The sequence below is a fragment of the Photinus pyralis genome, unplaced genomic scaffold, assembly GCF_008802855.1.
Source record: "Photinus pyralis isolate 1611_PpyrPB1 unplaced genomic scaffold, Ppyr1.3 Ppyr1.4_LG5, whole genome shotgun sequence".
NCBI lineage: Eukaryota > Metazoa > Arthropoda > Insecta > Coleoptera > Lampyridae > Photinus > Photinus pyralis.
This window is the reverse complement of record NW_022170596.1, coordinates 11,251,063-11,270,096: the sequence shown is the minus strand read 5'-3', so window position 1 is coordinate 11,270,096 and position 19,034 is coordinate 11,251,063. Positions and strand designations below refer to the sequence as shown.

General features: G+C 37.1%; 1 protein-coding gene across 1 annotated transcript in view; it reads left to right on the top strand.

Annotated features, from left to right (window-relative positions):
* Positions 1 to 628, top strand: part of LOC116170162 (laccase-5-like) — a 40,220-nt gene extending 39,592 nt beyond the window's left edge. The window contains exons 5-6 of the mRNA XM_031486380.1: positions 368 to 451; positions 500 to 628. Of these exons, the coding sequence (XP_031342240.1) occupies positions 368 to 451; positions 500 to 628 (213 nt within the window). The remainder of the gene's footprint in view (positions 1 to 367; positions 452 to 499) is intronic.
* The last annotated feature ends 18,406 nt before the right edge of the window (positions 629 to 19,034 follow it).

Genomic DNA, 19,034 nt, shown 5'->3' with positions numbered 1-19,034 from the left:
AATGTAAAATAAATCGATACAACGGAATATGAATATCGAAGGATCCTCAGTATTACCATCACTTTTTTAGGTGCCGGCCGATTTAGTATGTAGGTATAAGCTCTACCGACCTAAACTGAATTTAGTATGGGGTCTACCATGTTGCTAGAAAGTCGATGTAGTCTGCGTTCTATTCCTGTTTCTGGATTCACGTAGTTTTCCTGATGATTAACGGTGTCGTGGTTATATCTCAGTTGTTGTAAGCTGTGATACGAAGGCCATTCGTCTGAGTGGATGACCGATCCTACTTCAACTGCCCTCTGAATTATTGGGAGCAATGTTTCGCCATCCCGTTTTGGGACATAAAACTAACGGGTTTGTTTAATAGTCCCCATGGCCCATCGATGCGTCGTCCATGATTACGGTTGTTGTTAAGATCATCAACGGATTCTTCCGATTGTGCACCGTGCAGGTGCGTCACCCTCTAACATTCTTCCTCTACCACATTTCCTCCTTCCAGCAAAACGAGCCTCATGTATTTGCACCGGGTCTTCCTGTGTTCCAACTAGTGGCCCATTGTGATACCAGACTAACGAACGAATCGATTGGGAGGTTCAATATGAAAAGGAAAACCAAAGTGCCAAGATAGTTGGAAGCAAGAATAAAGGCGGAGTGGCCAAGACGTGTATTTAATGAATTTAGTCCCCACGTAAGTTTTGCTCAAAAGACGTCAAAACTGTTGATTTTGAATAGAGATTCATTTTTGGCAACCTCGTGTATTTCCTTCGTATATACTTTACTTTTTTCTTTGAATTCTGTAACTCCATAAACATCAATTGGAGTAATTAAAAAAAATATGTGTTGGTTTCGAGCGGCTGCGGAACTTTACCTGTAGTTACTTTTCTTCCTAGTTTTTCACCTAAAAGAAAGGAATCTCGCAGGGGGCTGAGCATACCAACATTAGGTAGATAGTAATTTTGTTCCACTTTTTTGTGGATTTTTTGAAACACGTCCGTCCATACTTTTTACTGGAGAGTGCTATTTTGGTAAATGGTTTCATATTGTGCGGCCAAATTTCATCTACCCATGTCTTCGACTACTTTTGATTGTGAAAGTTAATCTTTTAAATTCCAGGTCCTTCGTTTAATTTCAGAGTCATTTAGTTCTTTCTAGGGCACAACGTATAAAGATTGCACTGTATTTCCACATAACCCCAAAATAAATGGAACCATTGACCTTACTATACTAATCGGTGTTTACCAAACAAACTTCACCTTTCGGCGTAAAGAGTTGGGCCGGACGCAAATCCCTCTTACCAGTAACATGCGTACGTAATGAGAACATTTGGAATTTTTGGTAATACGTACCTACATGAGTTGGAATTGCGAGGCGTTGTAAACACTTCAGTGTTCAATCGACGATGTGTAATTTGCAGATAAAAACTCTCGAAAACGATTGCAAATAATATTATCTATTTAAGACGAGGACATCACTTTTAGGAACCGAGTATAATTATTGCAAAATACTGTCGACGACAATTGAGCAATTTTTATAAGTATATAACCTTTGAATTGTTTCAATTGATCGATACGAAATAAATGGGACGCAATAGTGAAGCATTTTCTGTACAATTTGCATGATGCATTTGGGTGAAAAATTTAAGCCCCCAGTCCCTAAACTATTTGGTCAGTGCCGACAGTGTTATTCAATACTCCTAGGCCAAAAACGCGATAAAAAAGGCAACATTAGAAACATTAACGTCTGGTCCAAATGACATGAGCGAAGTAACATAGCATACCATCTTAAACAAAATTCAAGTAGACTGTCATAAGACAAAAGAAAGCTATAGGAAATTGTGGGAACATGGTCTAATCCGAGTTCTGCACTTCAGAAATTATTCCATCAACGGAACCACGCTGTGTACGATAGCATAGATGAATCACCCTACAAAGATGCACTGGCTCACTCGCCATAGATACCACCGGTAGTTTTAGTGACGGTAAAGGTAAAGCCACATGGTTGCAGATACAGAATGTTACTAACAAGTCAATTATTGGAAACAACATATACTCGATTACGATTTTATAGTAAAATCCATCAAGATGATGTACTTAGGGTCATAAGAAGTACAGAAAGAGTTTCATTTGGATGAACAAAACGGCAACACTTTTACACGAAACAACGAAATGGAACAAGAAGCATCTCTTTCATACGATGTCCATATTGTAACAGTTTCGTACAATAAAGGGGTTGACGGTTGAACACTGTTTAAAATTGATTTCCTATACGCAATGACAAATGTTTTCTAAGACAAATTATTCGACGGATAGCTCCCAAACAAATGCTAATGCTTCTACCTTACGGAAGTTTGGCCTTTTCATAGAAAAAAAATTATCAAAGTCCTCGTTTGAGATCGAAGGGACTTCAGCGCATTTTTGTGTGGCAGATCAGTATTCTATTAGCCACTTTCGACTCAACCATCAATAACAGATCTTGTCGAAGGCTACTACATTCACTAACCGCTTCCCACTTTCCTCGTGCACCCGCAATTCGCTTTTAAAGATTTGACTCCACCATCAGAAAGATCGTGTCGGGGGCTACCACATTCCCTCTGACGGTACCCACTTCCGACGTTCGGTTCACCCGCAATTCGCGTTTGAAGATTTGACTCCACCATCAGGAAGATCGTGTCGGGGGCTACCACATTTCCTTTTACGGTACCCCCTTCCGACGTCCCGTTCACCCGCAATTCGCGATTGAAGATTTGACTCCACCATCAGTGAGATCGTGTCGCGGGCTCCCACATTCCCTTTTACGGTACCCACTTCCGACGTCCCGTTCACCCGCAATTCGCGTTTGAAGATTTGACTCCACCATCAGGAAGATCGTGTCGGGGGGCTACCACATTCCCTTTGACGGTACCCCCTTCCGACGTCCCGTTCACCCGCAATTCGCGTTTGAAGATTTGACTCCACCATCAGGAAAATCGTGTCGGGGGCTACCACATTTCCTTTGACGGTACCCCCTTCCGACGTCCCGTTCACCCGCAATTCGCGATTTGAAGATTTGACTCCACCATCAGTGAAGATCGTGTCGGGGGCTACCACATTCCCTTTGACGGTACCTCCTTCCGACGTCCCGTTCACCCGCAATTCGCGTTTGAAGATTTGACTCCACCATCAGGAAGATCGTGTCGGGGGCTACCACATTCCCTTTGACGGTACCCCCTTCCGACGTCCCGTTCACCCGCAATTCGCGTTTGAAGATTTGACTCCACCATCAGTGAGATCGTGTCGCGGGCTACCACATTCTCTTTTACGGTACCCACTTCCGACGTCCCGTTCACTCGCAATTCACTTCTATTGGCGACACGAGAAAGAGAGACAGCGATTCGAGATTCACGAAACGTTAAACCGCGTGAGTTCGCAACGGAAGGTAAAAGGCGCCTGACTACTTCTCGAAGACGCGCGCGCGCGCCTCGCAAAAGGTCGTTAATTTCGCCCCTATGACAAAAAAACAAAATTCCGCCACGCAGGAGTTGTGCGCGTTTACAACATCTTTCCGACGACACCAATTTCAAAAGAATCGGACCAAAACTGTAGTAGAAGATAGGAAAAAAACTGAAAAACCTTCACGTTAGTATACTACGCTCGAGGATGACGCCCAGATGTCGCCAACCCCACATCATGTAGCCATGTCCCTAAGGTTGACAAATTTCACGGCCCTGTAGATACACGTACACCCGTTGCCTTTCTACAAGAGTTCTTCTACGCGCCCACATTTGCTGCCAGCCAGCCAGCCAGCCAAAGTGAGATTAAAAGCTACTTTTTACAAATAAATTTGCAAAAATGCGCTAAAAAGCAACCAAATCCAACCTGCCCCAAATCGAATGTTATTACGATCGAACGACCACATCAAACGTTATGGGCAAAAATTAATTGGTAAAAAACGGCGAGAGCTTGCCTCTGAAATATATGGAAAAGCGGAGAACACGAGAAAAAGCCGTTTCTTATCGATTTTGGTTGTCCAAAAGACTATTTTCGTCAACAACATATTGAGCGACCACATCAAAGGATATAGTCTGAAAACCGATTATTAAAAAGTGCAACGTGCCTTTATTCTAAAGTCAACATTCAAGAACCGAATAGCCCTACTTATTAATTAGTTCCCTTTTGTGCTGATTTTTGTACTAACCTCCACGATTTGTGCGCCAATATTATAACGGAGATATAGAATTTTTAGTCTGGGGTTAGGACTATGTGCCAAAATTTTTCATGGTGAAATGCTCGCTTTGTATCTATTTGTTCGCGTCATGTTTCAGTGTTATCCGAGATATGAAATTCTTGGTTTAGGGTGCTGTTAATTTAGAACAGATTAAGGAAATACAATAAGGTTGACGTATTCAGCATTTCCTGCATACTAACATAATTGACGTAGGTTAATGAAAGTAAATCTGTGATATAAATAGCATGTAAACGCTTACAATAATTATTCAGCCCTGTGATGTATCAGAAACGTTTAACGTGCAGGTTATCTGTTAAAAACGTTATTGGGCTAGTTAGTATGGGCAAATTAATGATTTCTACAGATAGCCTGCACGTTAAATTTAACGTTAGTGATGATACATTCGAACTATCGGTAAAGTACCGGGCCGACCGAATTTTACCTCGTGTAAGGTTTGCTTGGGTGAGCATTAGGATTTACAACCCTAACGCTACAGTGCTAAAATCGAAGGTTTTTAATCGAGGCTAACGTTTTCAAGAGAAGGGCACGGGGTATGGTGTAAACCCCCTTAAAAATAATGTTGTAACTGTATGTTTTATTTTCATTTTGTAAAACGCCCAAATAAGGAATCATGTCGAAATCAAAACTTCTCACACTTTTTTGTAAGGGTGCGCCGTTTTGGGGTAAGGGTTTTTTTAACCCGTAAGTTTTTCCCTTAACATACTTGCTCTTTCTTTGTTGCATTTCTCCCAAAAAAAAATTAGACCATTACATTTGTCTGTCTTACAAATTAATTTTAATTTTTCTTAATAAAAATTTTCGTGTAAACTTGGATGGGGCAACATAGTATGCATTTTACAATGATTCTGCGCCTATTACCTTTGCTATACAGGGTGGAAATTTTCAGTGGAACACTCAATATATCTTCAAACTAACATGTTTTAAAAACGGTTTCCGAAATGATAAAATGTTTGCTGCCACTACATAATTTAAAATTGTGGCCAGTGGCGTACGTCTGTAAAGTCAAGGGGGAATATATTATATTTTTTAATAGTAACCGCTATTTTTTTACATATTGTTAAAGTACACACTTTTTGGATATACAAACGTAAAAAATGTTTTATATTACGTAACAAAGTTTAATAGACAAACTAAAATTAAGGAAAGTATAGAAATAATTTTATAATTTCACTAATTACAACGTTATACTTTTGTTACGTCAAATAAAATTATTTTACCAAATCATGATTTTTCTTTAGCAGCTAAATTAAATATTGACGCACGTCAATGTTAATAGTTTTTAAATTTGTAGTTTGTTGCAAATATATTGCTTTGACAAAACTAAGATTAACGTTTTTTTAGCGCAAACTACTATCATTATAAGATTAAATACCTAACTATTTTCCTTAATTTAAGTTTGTCTCTTAAATTTTATTATGTAGTATGAGTTTTTTTATGATACTATATCCAAAACACTGTACTCTTTAATATGTAATGAAAAATAGTAGTTGTCAAAAAAAGTATATTTATAAACAATAATAAACGTAAATCATTAATTCTTAAATTGAACTCCAGGACATGTCTAAAGTATCATGTTATCCATAGAACAAAGACTTCGCATTAATTGTGGCCAATGAAATTGCTAAATTATTAACCTGTAAAATTTTTACGCTGCCAATTTTACAAGTCAGTAGCGTCTACTTAATCAAATTTTACTGTTGAGTAACAAATAAACTTTTGAAGATATATTCAGGGTTCCAGACAACATTTCCACCCTGTATAATTTGAATACTACAAACGCAGTATTACAAAATGAACCATGGTTTATACCAACCAACGTTATTATAAGAGGGTACAGAAACATGCGATTTTACTTACAGATTCACAGAAACTGGAAGAATAACTCACCTGCAAAGATAATAAAATATTAGTATAATGTAGTAAAACAAGGGTAAGTATTGAATCATACATTTTTAAATATCTGAACTTAAATCCAGCTCTTTTGCTAGACTAGTTATAAATAATACAAGTTACCTCCTTTCGGCCAATTTACAAAGTTCGATCCCTTTACGAATTTTCGGACTACCTTCAATACAAAATACAATGCGATTTCTAAAAGATATCCGATCGTTACTTTTTATTTGAAAAAAGAACATTTTATCATTATTATAGCGTTTTCTAAAATCGACGTTTTCCCTATGGTACAAAACGACACGTCCTTTCTGGAAAAGATGGCGCCTCGTCTTCGCCATAGAAACGAAAAATAGGATCTTCCGGATAATATTGTTGCAATTTTCTTGTACTATTACCCACTTCCAATGAGCTTTTTATTTATATTGGCTGCAATCAAACTATCTCTCCGCTTCCACAATACGAATTAGTTTTAGAGCAAGGCGAAACGTTTCATCGCTTTTGAATTAGAGTTGTTTACTAATCCAAACGTCACTTTAACAATAGTGTATTCGCCAGAAACGTCCATTTTTTGTTATTGTATACATTTTATAACCAGAGCATTTAGGTTTGCATTTAATTTTTTTTCTCTTGCAGAAATAAGTAACGTACCAATTTTAGTGTAAAAAGATAGCGGTTGCAAATTCAGTCTTTTTGGGAGATATTTCGCCATTTTAGATCGGTAGTAAAAAAGACCAATAAACAATTAAGACATCGTCTTTTTGGAAAATTATTCGCCATGGTAGGGTGAAAAATTACTCCGTATTTACAGAGGGGGCCATTCAGCCTCGAAAAATGTACAGATTGAGGGCCAATTGCACCGTCAAAATTAAGTATCCCTTAAAGTTAAGCATAACTTAAATACTATAGCAACGATTATCTTAATAATCGTTGCCATAGATTTTAAGTTTGACTTAACTTTAAGCAAGGCTTAATTTTGTTGATTCAACTGGGGCTTAATCTCTCAACGAGCGAGAACAGATCGCAGGTCACTTCATTTTGGTTTAAATTGAGAATGTACTTTTGTTTTAAGGAATTTTTATTCCATAATTTCAACACATCAATTTTCCAAATTCATGGGTTAAATCAACCCATCTAATCAACCCAAATCTATCGCGTAAAAAATGTGAAATAAATTTTTTTTAAGGTGTTTATTCGTATATAGACTGCTTAAATGTGCGAATTTAGGGTACCTATTTAGAATGCATAGTGAAATGGCAATTTTAATTTAAATTACTTTATAGGTTTCTGTAAGAATATACTTGTTTGTAAAAAAAATTCATATACAAAGGAAATTGCATGTGGAAATATTTGAATTTTGAATTAAGTTCAATAAGGCCATTTGCTGTTTCTGTGCCCTAAGGCAATCGCTGCGCGTCTATACTTCTTTACCCTAACTTATTTATATGTCTTTATTTATTTACAATTAATTAACAATAAATTTCTGATATGAATTGATTTATAACAGTTAAAATATTATTTATCACTCACATAGACAGAATTTATAACTACGCGAACTATTTATTAATTCGGCGTTGAAATTGGGACTAACCGAATCGCTAATGGATTTACTTTATACCTATAGCAAACGCTGGTCTTTTACGAACGCTTCTCAACGCTCTCGAATGTTCTAGGGAATATTCGCTACAAATCTAATAATCAAGTTACAGAGGTGGCGCCTGCGAGTTAGAATTATCTCTCTTGTATCCGAAAGACCGAATTCTTCCAGAAGTATTATAATTTTATCGTTTACTAAGCAAGTTGAATAATAGCTTGACAGCTATTCATAACACAAGTAATGTTCCTACTAATTACATACGTCGCGTCGGCAATATCTCACACAAGGAGCCTGTAAAGGCCCACCTTGCACGTCACGGTTGCATGATCAATATCACAAAGGAGGAAATTGTAATGCAAATGTCAAAGGTGCTGCAATTTGTGTGGCAGTTGCATCAAATCAAATTGTGTCTTTGGGAAAATGGTGGAAAATTTTTCATTGATGAAATGCAATAAACGGAAAGTAGGTATAATATTGCAAATAGGGACTTGTTTAAAACCCAATATCGAGTTTTATTGTAACTCGCAATTGAAACAATCTATACGAGAGATCTTGATATATAGCGAAATGGGCAAAAGGTAGAAGATAGAAAGTTCGCGTAATAAGGAAAAAATGCTGTTATCATATTCTCTGCGTACGACATTTCTTTGCCATTATAGGTTAATAAATTTCGGCGTAGATCTAATAACCCATACTGTATATCACTAAAGCAAAATTTTCCGCTTACGACATCAAATTTCTAAGTGAAATATAACTCTGGCAATAAGAAAACCGAACATGCAAGCATTTATTTATATCTGAAGGGAAAAAAATTAGTTTTAGCATATTAAGCCTCTTATTGATTATGATTACTTTGTTTTATTGAACTTTTTGCATGGAAGATTTTGTTTCTCGCATGAACATTCCCGGAAGCAATATTTCCCTCATTATATGAGCATTCGATACACCAATAACGCAAATTGGTAAAGCTTTTATTACGATTCTTGATAAGGTATGATTTGGCATTTTACCCTGCTTCATTTCCTGACAGTTATTTTCTTTTGAGCGTTCTTCTGGAAATTTATTTTTCCATCACTCCGTTATCAACTTTCTTTTTTTTCAATAAACCTTTAGAATTGTGAAGAAAACAACAGAAATTGAAAAATTTTTAAGAAAGCAGCTGATATGCAATGAATGATAAAAGTAATATTAAAAATGTTGGCATTATACTGGGTCGCTGTTTACTTACCTTAAAAGTTTCCAATAAAGAAATTTTAATTAAAAAGAAATCCGATAAGATAAATTGGTAGGAGTAACTTAACTCGCTTCAGCGGCACACATACCAACTAAATTTTAATTAAATTTCTTTATCGGAAGAGATAGAGGCGAAAATTAATTTAGTGCTTTGTTTTGATACATATGAGAATGATGAGAATTCGTTGCAGTGTAAGTTTTTCACGTTCATCTGTTTTCCATTTGTTTTCAATTTTCACTTACGCGCAGGTTGCTCAGCGTGCCATGTGTTTCACAGCACTGAATACCTATTATGCATTCCAATCCGTAAAGTGTAAAATGTAGATGGAATTCAAATACAAACAACGGGCCAAATCTATACGAATTGCAATGAATTACAATGAACTACTAATAATTATTACTAATGAATTTTTTACTGGCGGATAATTAATAAATTTTACCCGTTTGAACAAAATGTAAATTCGTCATATTCACCTTCACCGTTGGTGACTAATCCTTTATAGACTCAATGGCGACGTGATGGCGCCCCGATGTCGCTCTGGAGTACTAGTTACATATAGTCAATTTGGAGTTTTATCGCCAAATTCGGCAAAAGGTGCGGATGAAGACGATGCGCTACATTTATCGCTTATTCTCTAGCCATTGTTGGTTAGATTCGTATAATCGTCCATCTGAAACGAATACCTCCTCGTATTTGGCTGACGATTCGTCCCCTACCTTTTGTTTGAGCTCTTGATGTGGCGGGCGATTGACTCGTAGTTTTTATTATTTTCCTCAGATTTCCACAAATTATTTATAGCCAACGCATAACTTTTGCATGGGCGTATATTTATTCTTTTCAAGTTGAATTTTAGACGTGGATGTTTTTGGATATTGGTTAAAAGTGGTAACAGATTTATAGAACCGCGAGAAATTAATTGGAAATCGGGCGTGGGCCAGTTAGATTATCAGGCCAGATACTGAGTCAACGGGTCAGTAGTGACCCTCACCCAACTTATCTGGCTAACGCGACTCTTATAGGTATTGCAACCAGTATTAAAAGTTACTAGCTAGACTATGTTGTAGGGAGAGATGCTTGGTTTATGGGGGAGTGGGGGAGACGGTTTGGTTACCGCACAAGCTCGACATTGCCGTCCGTATAACTATGACCGAGCAATAAGTACCTTCATCTGTTGTAAACCGGATAATCATAAAGTTTTGACTAGTGAAGGCGTTAAATTGTCAAAGATTTTAACGAGTGTGCGAGCACAGGGTGGAGCCTGTGTCAGAATCATGTATTTACGTGGTCGAGAGAATCTGAGGGCGGACGACAACGGGTTGAAAACGAAACTCATGATGCCCATACAGATGACAGCATTCGTATCGTTCAAGTGCTTATTGAACGTGATCGTCGGTTAACCGAATTTAACCGAAAGTGGGTAGAAGCTATAGGTGGTGAGAACCTCTCCTTAATGCATTCTTTGTACTTGTTTGACTTCTTCCTCCGTCACGTAGCCGTCTCCTCGTTCCTTCACACTCCCTTCACGCTGTCCTTTCTTTCCGCTTTACCGCTTCCCGTTTCTTTTTTGGTTCCTTTAGACTTCCTTGATCACTCCTTTTCAGGTCCATGATTTTAATATTTCGTCTCTTGATTTGAAAAATAAATTAAAGAAACGTACTGTTATAGCTGGAATAGGTGTTTTTCTTTAGATTACAAATGGTACGGCTCTCCCTTGAAAAAGGCTCCCTCCAACAAAGATTGACAACTGGGTCGCTTTAGGGAGGGGGGGATTTTTTGACTTGCTTTCGTGCAATTGTCTCTAGTTGTATGGAAATCTTCAGGTCAATGCGAAGCTTGTATTTAGGTACCTCGGCCTGATTCAAAACTTGCGTGAAACTCTCAAAGACGTCCATCTGCTTGTTAGTGTCCAAGAATGAAAAACCACTACTCTGCACATGGTAATTTTTCAGATTATTATTGGAGATTTCTGTAAGCAAAATGCTACTTTAAATCCGATTTAGGCGTCTCTGATTCCCAACTAAGCCCATTTTACGTCGGAAAGTTTGTTTATGCCACCATTTCTTCGAAATGAGGCCATTTAACGTTCGGTGAATTTACATTTCTTTATTTAAGCGTATTGCCTTGCCGGGCGGTTATTAAATTTCGCTGTCTTAAGGGGGGGAGGGGGGGATTCATTTTATCGGAAAGGTTTAAACAAAAAGTACTCCAATGAAAGGTCTCAACGAAAGGAATTAATTTCTACTATAACCATAGTCCTCCTCCTCGGCTCCTTATCGTGATCGGATATAATTTCCTATATCTGAAGAACGGCGATTGTTGGAGGAGGGCGATTAGGATGTCTGGAAGAAATATATCCATTGGTGATATTACAACTGTAACAGCAAATATCGGTTTCTCAGAGGAAAAAGAAGCAAAGCAATTATCGCTACCAAGTGCGTTGTGATCCAATAATCTGTTCGTATTTAATTCTCCTATACCGACTGGTCTCCCAGCGGTTCCACGCAACCGCGTAGCTCGTCGGGATCGCCGTCAACGCACACTTTTTCAAGTACGCTTGTTTTTATGGTACACCAAACTCGCGTTCACCTTTCGTATGAAGCGGTACATATTTAAATTTTGCTATACTTAAATGAAATACAAATTCAAAAAATTTAGAACTGCAAAAAAATGCCTTTTTTGCTCATTTCTTTTCCCCTTAAATCATTATCTTTGAGTCTTTTTGAAGCTTCTATTCCTTGGACAACTTCATGTCACTTTCATCTTTTCTTCGCATTTGCATCCCTTTCCGATTCCTTCACTTGTTCTGTACATTTCCATTACCATCTCCCTCATACTTTCTTCGCGCTTTTTTCTTAGCGCATATTTCCTCACTCTTTATTAATATCCGTTTCCCTTTCTTACATGCCTGTGTTCATACACTTTTGACGCTTTCTTTCTTTCTTCTCCGGCTCGCTTTCTTCAAAATTCTCTTAGGCAAGGTCTCTTTCTTTCACGTTTCTTTCACATTTTTTCCCATTGCACATATACGTATTAACAAGGTCTAATTATCTTATCATCTAAAAATTTCTCGTGAAGCAAATTTTCCAAAAAAGTTGCACAGGCGCTAGCGAGTTTATTGGTATATTCTGAAAACATTATTAATTTGCTTTTATTTTTTAGCGCATTTTTTAGGAATGACAATTCAACTCATGTATAAAAAATCGTATAAGCCGCAGTGAAATTGTCACTTTGACAGCGGCAAAAGTTACCTTCAACTTTTCCAGCGACAAATGCACTAGTGGTTTTTTCACTTATTCAATTTCTAACCAATTATCGCATTTTCCGATCCCATTTCATCTTCGGTGTTGCATTTTTATTAGTTGACAGTTTTTCTCGTCTAATTGCTAGGCAACAGATTTTCATTACCTAAACAACCCAAATTTACTCGGTAAAATACAAACCTCTTGTGCAATTATAAGTGAAAAAAAATGTGCTATTATTTGCGTTTTGTTCGTTCGCCCATCCGTCCGTCTGTCCGTCCGTCCGAACCCCCTTTTGCGGTTTTGAACACTTTTAGGGAATGGTCCTAAAGTCCCGGAATTGCAATGCAATATGGTAGCCTATACATTGAAGGTGTGCCAGACGGACATCATCAAATTTCGCCCTCTCAAGCCCCCCCCCCCCCCCCCCCCCGATGAGTTATTTCCTGAGATGCTGTTTTTGAATGTAAAACGTGCGTAACTTTTACATGCAACAACCAACTGGTCTCAGAATGTGCATACATATACCATTAGTGGCGCCAAATAACGTTTTTGAAAATGAGGGGAGGGGGGTGGCGGAGGGTGAACGCACGTTCTACCTTTCATTGTATTCTAATGAAAGATCTCACCGAAATGAATTGGTTTTTACAAACTATAACTGTCCTGCGCAACTCCTTTCCGAGATCAGTAGGTGGCCAGGGGAGGAGGGAGAGGGTATAAATTAATTTTATCTTTCATGGTATTCCAGGTATAGGTCTCAACAAAAGGAACTGTTTTCTTCTACCAACTACTGCCCTATTTTCTGACTGCTTATCAAAATAGGGAATTTGAGGAGGAGGATGGAACTGGTTTTATCCTTCATGGTACTCTAATGAAATGTGTCAACGAAAGGAATTAAGTTCTACTAACCATACTCTCGTCCTCGACTCTTTATCGTGATCGGATACAAATAATCCCTTATATCTCAAGAAAAGATTGTCGCAGGATGGTACTCACAAAGGGCAATTGGGACGTCTGGAAAAATATATCTATTGGTGATGTTAAACATTTACGAGCGAATATCTCGTAAACGCTTTGTTGGAGGGAAGTACCCACAAAGGCAAAATGAATTGTCTGGACGAGAATATCTTTTGGTGAAGTCTCCCCATTACCCAATCATCATCTAACAAGAAAGAAACCATCGATAAATATAGCAACCTTTTACTGAACTATTTCGGTTTAAAGAGTTGTGCACAATTAATACTTGTTTATACTTGTACTGTGTTAAGGCCATTCATAATTCAGTGGACAAAAAACGTACAATTCATCTAAACATATGTGAGCATAACACAAATTAGCAGTTTAATTAGGACTTCATAGTTCATAATGATGGAGAGATCTATCCTCCTCATCATAAAAGCAGCCACCGACAAAATACGATAAAACCGAGCTCATGCCAATTACAGTTGTGTATATCACAATTAGCATAAGGTGTCTTTCAAACAACCACGCATTTTATAGTACGTGCACTATAAAGGGTAGTTCTCTAATTAAGGGTTTATAAACGCACAAATGTTCCTTTTAACGCACCTATATCGCTTGACAAGATCACAGTGGTCTTTCGAAATCAATGAAATTAACCGGACCGCTTGTATATCATAATATGCAACATTTTTGGGCACCTCGGGATTCTGACCCGGAGGTTAACATAATAGGATCCCGATCTTTTATAACACATATGCGGAATTTTCCCTTAAGGTTTAATTTGAAACGCTTTTTGTTGCGAAATTACTCCACTAGAAACTGAAGGCATTGTGTCTTTGTTAAGCATTGTGACAAGTTTTGCAAGCATTTCAAAATTTCGCACTGGGTTGACTAGCGTTATGTTTTGTTAATGCTGCCTCCTTTCTCTTCTAAAATTGACGCAACATCTTTCGTTTTTCCGAGCTAACTATCTAAGGCGGGGAAGTCACTTCAATCTCGCGCGAAGCCTTATTAATTTACTATTTCATTACGTCAACTTGTAGGGAAATCAATTTGGAGCTCTACGGTAGTCCGCGAACAACCCAATCTAAAGATAAACATCAAGCAGAGCGTAGTATTCGGTTTGAGGTGGCCATTAATCAGCCAGTCTTGACTGATTTCCATTAAGTTCGGTTTGAAAATAAGACAACCCCTACCCTCGTTAACATTTTCAGTTGTGAGATGGACGCACAAGCTGAGTCATACTCAACGTCCATTTAATAACGGTTGCAGATAAATCTGCAAACGTCAAATAAACGTTGGAAAAAACGAGAAAAGAATAAGAAATTATCAAGGATCTATTTTAGATTAGTATACAGCTCACAATACTAGATCACTGTTAGTTTGTTATACGAAAATCCAATCTTTTAACTGTCAATACGTTACTCAACCGTACAAAAAGGGGTTGCAATAACTCTCCTAAGTATATGAGTAATATTTTATCGCTTGCAATTAATTTTTTAAGGGATATAAATCTTTTTTTATTGTACTCGCGTTCTCTACTTATTCTAAAGCTTTCAATATACGCGAGGACACGTTGTTTGCTTAAGTTTACGGGAAACATGAGAGGAATATATTTTATAATTGAAGTTCCACGCTTCTATGCTAAATAATTCTTACACCTAAATTGTGTAGATTACTCATTTACATATTTTCATCAGATGGTGTAAACGGTTACTTCAATACGATTTATCCTCGCAGAACCGCAATTACAGAGAATCATTAGGAAACCTTTTAACACGTAAACTATGCTGTAACAAACTGATAGAACACAATACCAAAGCATAAGGTGAACTGACTAATTCCCAAAACATTCATGAGAAATGTTGAGGTCCTTTAGAGGTTGATTCTACTGCCCTTTATCGGTATTAACATTTGAAATGTTTATGTTTTCGTAAATGGGTATGAAGTTACGGGTTCCGTTCAATGTCAAAGGACAACGGTGTCGCGTCAAGTGACGATTCTACCATGCAGATCCCACTGAATAATTATTAATATGGCGTTATACGGTAATCATTTCCAATGTCTCCTATGGTTGCATGGATTGCGAAATCTGTAATTTTCTTGTACGGAAGATTACAAATAACGGCCTTTGTTGTGATGACCTTCATGCAATTTGCGGTGTACATTAACAGTGGAAAGCGAAACTGATAGTAAGTACTTCCCATATTAAAGACGTAAGAAATGCTACTCGCTACAGTTTTAAAAATTTTATAAAGCACAACTCTAGGCAAGGAAAGTCTACAATAATTCCAAGGAGTATTCAAGATCGAATTATGGTAAGGTAAGGAAAACCAGTATGTAATCAAGCGTTATATCAAAGAGTCGTCGAAGATAAAAAAAATTATCTTTGAACTTTAGGTCGCAACCTTGTGAGCTCAAAAGGTGCATTCTGCCACAGAATAAGACCTTCACAGAACAGAAACATAAATGGCGCTAAATTGTCACTGATTACAGCGTTTCATGTGGTTGTACGGAGAACTATTTATCGCAGACTCAAATATTTTTTTGCAAAACCTGTAATTTTGCTCGTTACAGGAAATATTTTTATCGTCGATTTTATACGTACACACGGTTTTACACATGTCAATTTTGACTTTTGAAAGATTTAAAATATGAACAAGTTATGTGACCGTAAAAAGTGTGATGTGGCGGATTGTAACAATAAAATATCAAAGAGGCATCGTTTCCCACATTTTGAAACATATTGTTTTGTGCTTGAAACGCGAAGAGGGTTGAAATGTGCTGTTATTTCTTTCCTATTTATGCAAGGTAAGTAACAGGTACAAATTGACGCAGAATTATTACCAACTGTACCTATAGGCGCAAAAGGGTGTAGACTTGAGTTTTATATTTATATAGACGTAGATACTTATATTGCAATTCGTTTTAGATAATTCAGCAACTTCCACTCTCGCTTCTCAAGTAACAAGTAAGCACCAGGATCAAGTTATCATTTGTTGTCAAAAACTTGTGTGACAATTTGCTGAAACGGTTTTATTACCTCTTGGAACAAAAAATTTAGTTCTAAAGATATTTTTTATCAAAAATATGTATTCCAAACAGCAATTAAAACCAAATATTTCGTACGACAAAACGTTACGTAAGGATCTTTTTGCAAAGTGTTAACATCTACAAAGCGTAAGTTGCACTTACTTCTGAGTTTTATATGTAATTCGTAAACATGTAATTTAAGATGTCTGTGTTAAATAATGTAATGTGATTGTATCTAAATACACTTGCAATTTAACAACTGTGTATTTTTTATCGATATTTATGATTTAGATCGAATTGGGGAAACTACTTCATGGCTTTAGAAGCTGGTCACCAGATGGCGCTACTCTGATTTTGAAGCTTTAGTTCACAGTACACCCACCAGGGTCCGCCAAAATACCATACAAATTTGTAACATTGCTGTTTCTATTCTGAGAAGGCCGTATTCTGTGCATTCTGCCAATCTGTAACAGATAACAACACAATAGCTATTTGTGTATTAAGAGCACAAAATGATATATTGTCAATTTGCGGTCGAATTACACACAAGATTTTTTCTACAATCGAGCAGTTCAAATATTTCCAAAAATTTAAATTTTTCACTCAAATCATAGATTATTTCAATCTTTTGCCCAAATGAAAGATGTCATTTACTCGTTGTCATTGGATACTCTGAGCAGTGCATATTTGATTTATAGTTAATAATTGGGAGAGCGAGCGTTTTTTTTTATTTTGTCGCTTCTATGCGTCAAAGTGACAATTCCTCAAAAAAGATGACGTTTGCGTTGTCAAATACTAGCGCAAATGCCTACTTTGGATATCGATTGTAGAAAAACAAACAAATACGAGCGGTAGTGTATAGTGCGGCACATAAAATATTGTGAATGCACTTCTAACGTCTGGCACTCGGCAATCGGATATTAAAACATAATTAATTAACTAACCAAAAGCAAAATTTTGACTCGCCCACGGATTACTCGTACAATGGGGTATAAAAGCATAAACGTGACGTTAACTTCAAGAAAACTACTTTACGATTCACAAATAATTAAGTTTCTATACAACAGTTAGTAATGCAATATAAATAATTCAAAATGTAAACAAGATAATAGAGCAACTTCTTCGGAGTAAGACAAATAACATAACTTGAAATTGTAGATATCGGCTTCGGACAAAATCTCGGTAACTTCGAAAAATAATTTACAAAACAACAGTAGCTAATATCGTTAAACAAACTAATATAAAGGATATGAAACATAGTTAAGCTAGTACAAATGAATCTTTGGAGTAATCGTAGTTAATGTAGATCGAATAAGATCTCGAAAAGTATATTCTTCGGTAACGACAGAAGCAGCGTTAAAATCAGATATATCGAAGCAATTTACAAAACCGATAATCGCCAAGGTTTCGTAGTAGTTGCGGTTTGGAGAAGGGGGCGTAAAAAGATATACTAAGAAAAATGCTGAGTAATAATGTAACATACCTCGTACTGATTAATGCAAATTCAAATCCGTAAAACGCTTCAATGGAGCACAGCCACAGACATAAAAAAGGAAGAGAGATATATGATGACAGCCAATACCAAAAGCCCTTATACAGGTAAACGAAAGTCAGTAAAAAAGTAATGGCGTGCCAAAGAAAAATAATTTGTAACCAGCCCACACGAAGGCACAATCTTCACTACCCGAAAAATACAACTCTTGAGCAATATAAACTTAAAGAACGGATGGGACCAGAAATACCATGAAAAACATCTGCACGACCTCGGCCGGCAAAACAAAGAACTATTGTAATAAAAAAAATCTATAACACTTGTATGACGTCTAGTTGTAAAAATAAAGAGCTAGGTAAAGAACTCTACGAAAAGAATAGTTTACATTTAAGCTAGGGGATTACAAAGGAAAAACGTAGATGACGTAAGAATATAAAATATACACGAGAGTAAGAATCAAAAAGTTACTTAAACGGAATTTAAATCAGGAATATCAATTGGTAAGAAAGAACGTAACAAAATTATCGTGTGAGTGCGCGATAATTCTTGCTCTACTATCCATAGCACTTCCATGGAACCCTTCGGGAAAAGGTTGAGCGAATGTTCATTGGACACAAAAGTGTTGAGCCTTCGACCTTCATAACCGTTTGTGGGAACGGACAGTCCACTTTTCTTTTTCTGAAGAGTATTCCATAATCCACAGGATCGTGGTTCATGGTTCGATAGTTTTTTTTTTCTAGAATATGATCTTGTGAGAAACAAACATCTGTTACCCAGTAAAAGATGGTTCGATAATTCTTGATCTACTTTCCATAGCACTTTCATGGAAAACGTAAGCGAATATTCGTAGGCTGGCAGTATTCCATACCCCCCAGACCCAACGGTACTACATTCTCCCACAATAGCGTTGAGCCTTCAAGACTCGAATGATAGTTTGTGGCAAAGAATAGTCGAATTTTCCTCTCTTGATGAGTATTACGTACTCGACAGTACTGTTGATCTAAGTTCAACGGTCCTTTCTTGAAAATTATAATGTGAGTGCGTAAACTGGAACGGGATGTAGAACCGGAGGTTCTGGGGGGAGTATGGAATACTCCCCAGTATACGAACATTCTCTTACCCAGTAAATGATGACTCGATTCTTCTTGCTCTATTATCCTTGCCACTTTTATGGAAAAGGAAAGCGAATCTTCATATATACTAGGGGTGTATTCAGACCCTCCGGTATTACGTTTTTTTCATAAAAGCGTTTAGCGTTCAACGCCCTCATGATAGCTCGTGGGAAGGGAATCGAATTTTCCTTTGCTGCGAATGTAGTTTTCTGATACCTACACATTTCTCTTTAATAAATTCTTCTATGAG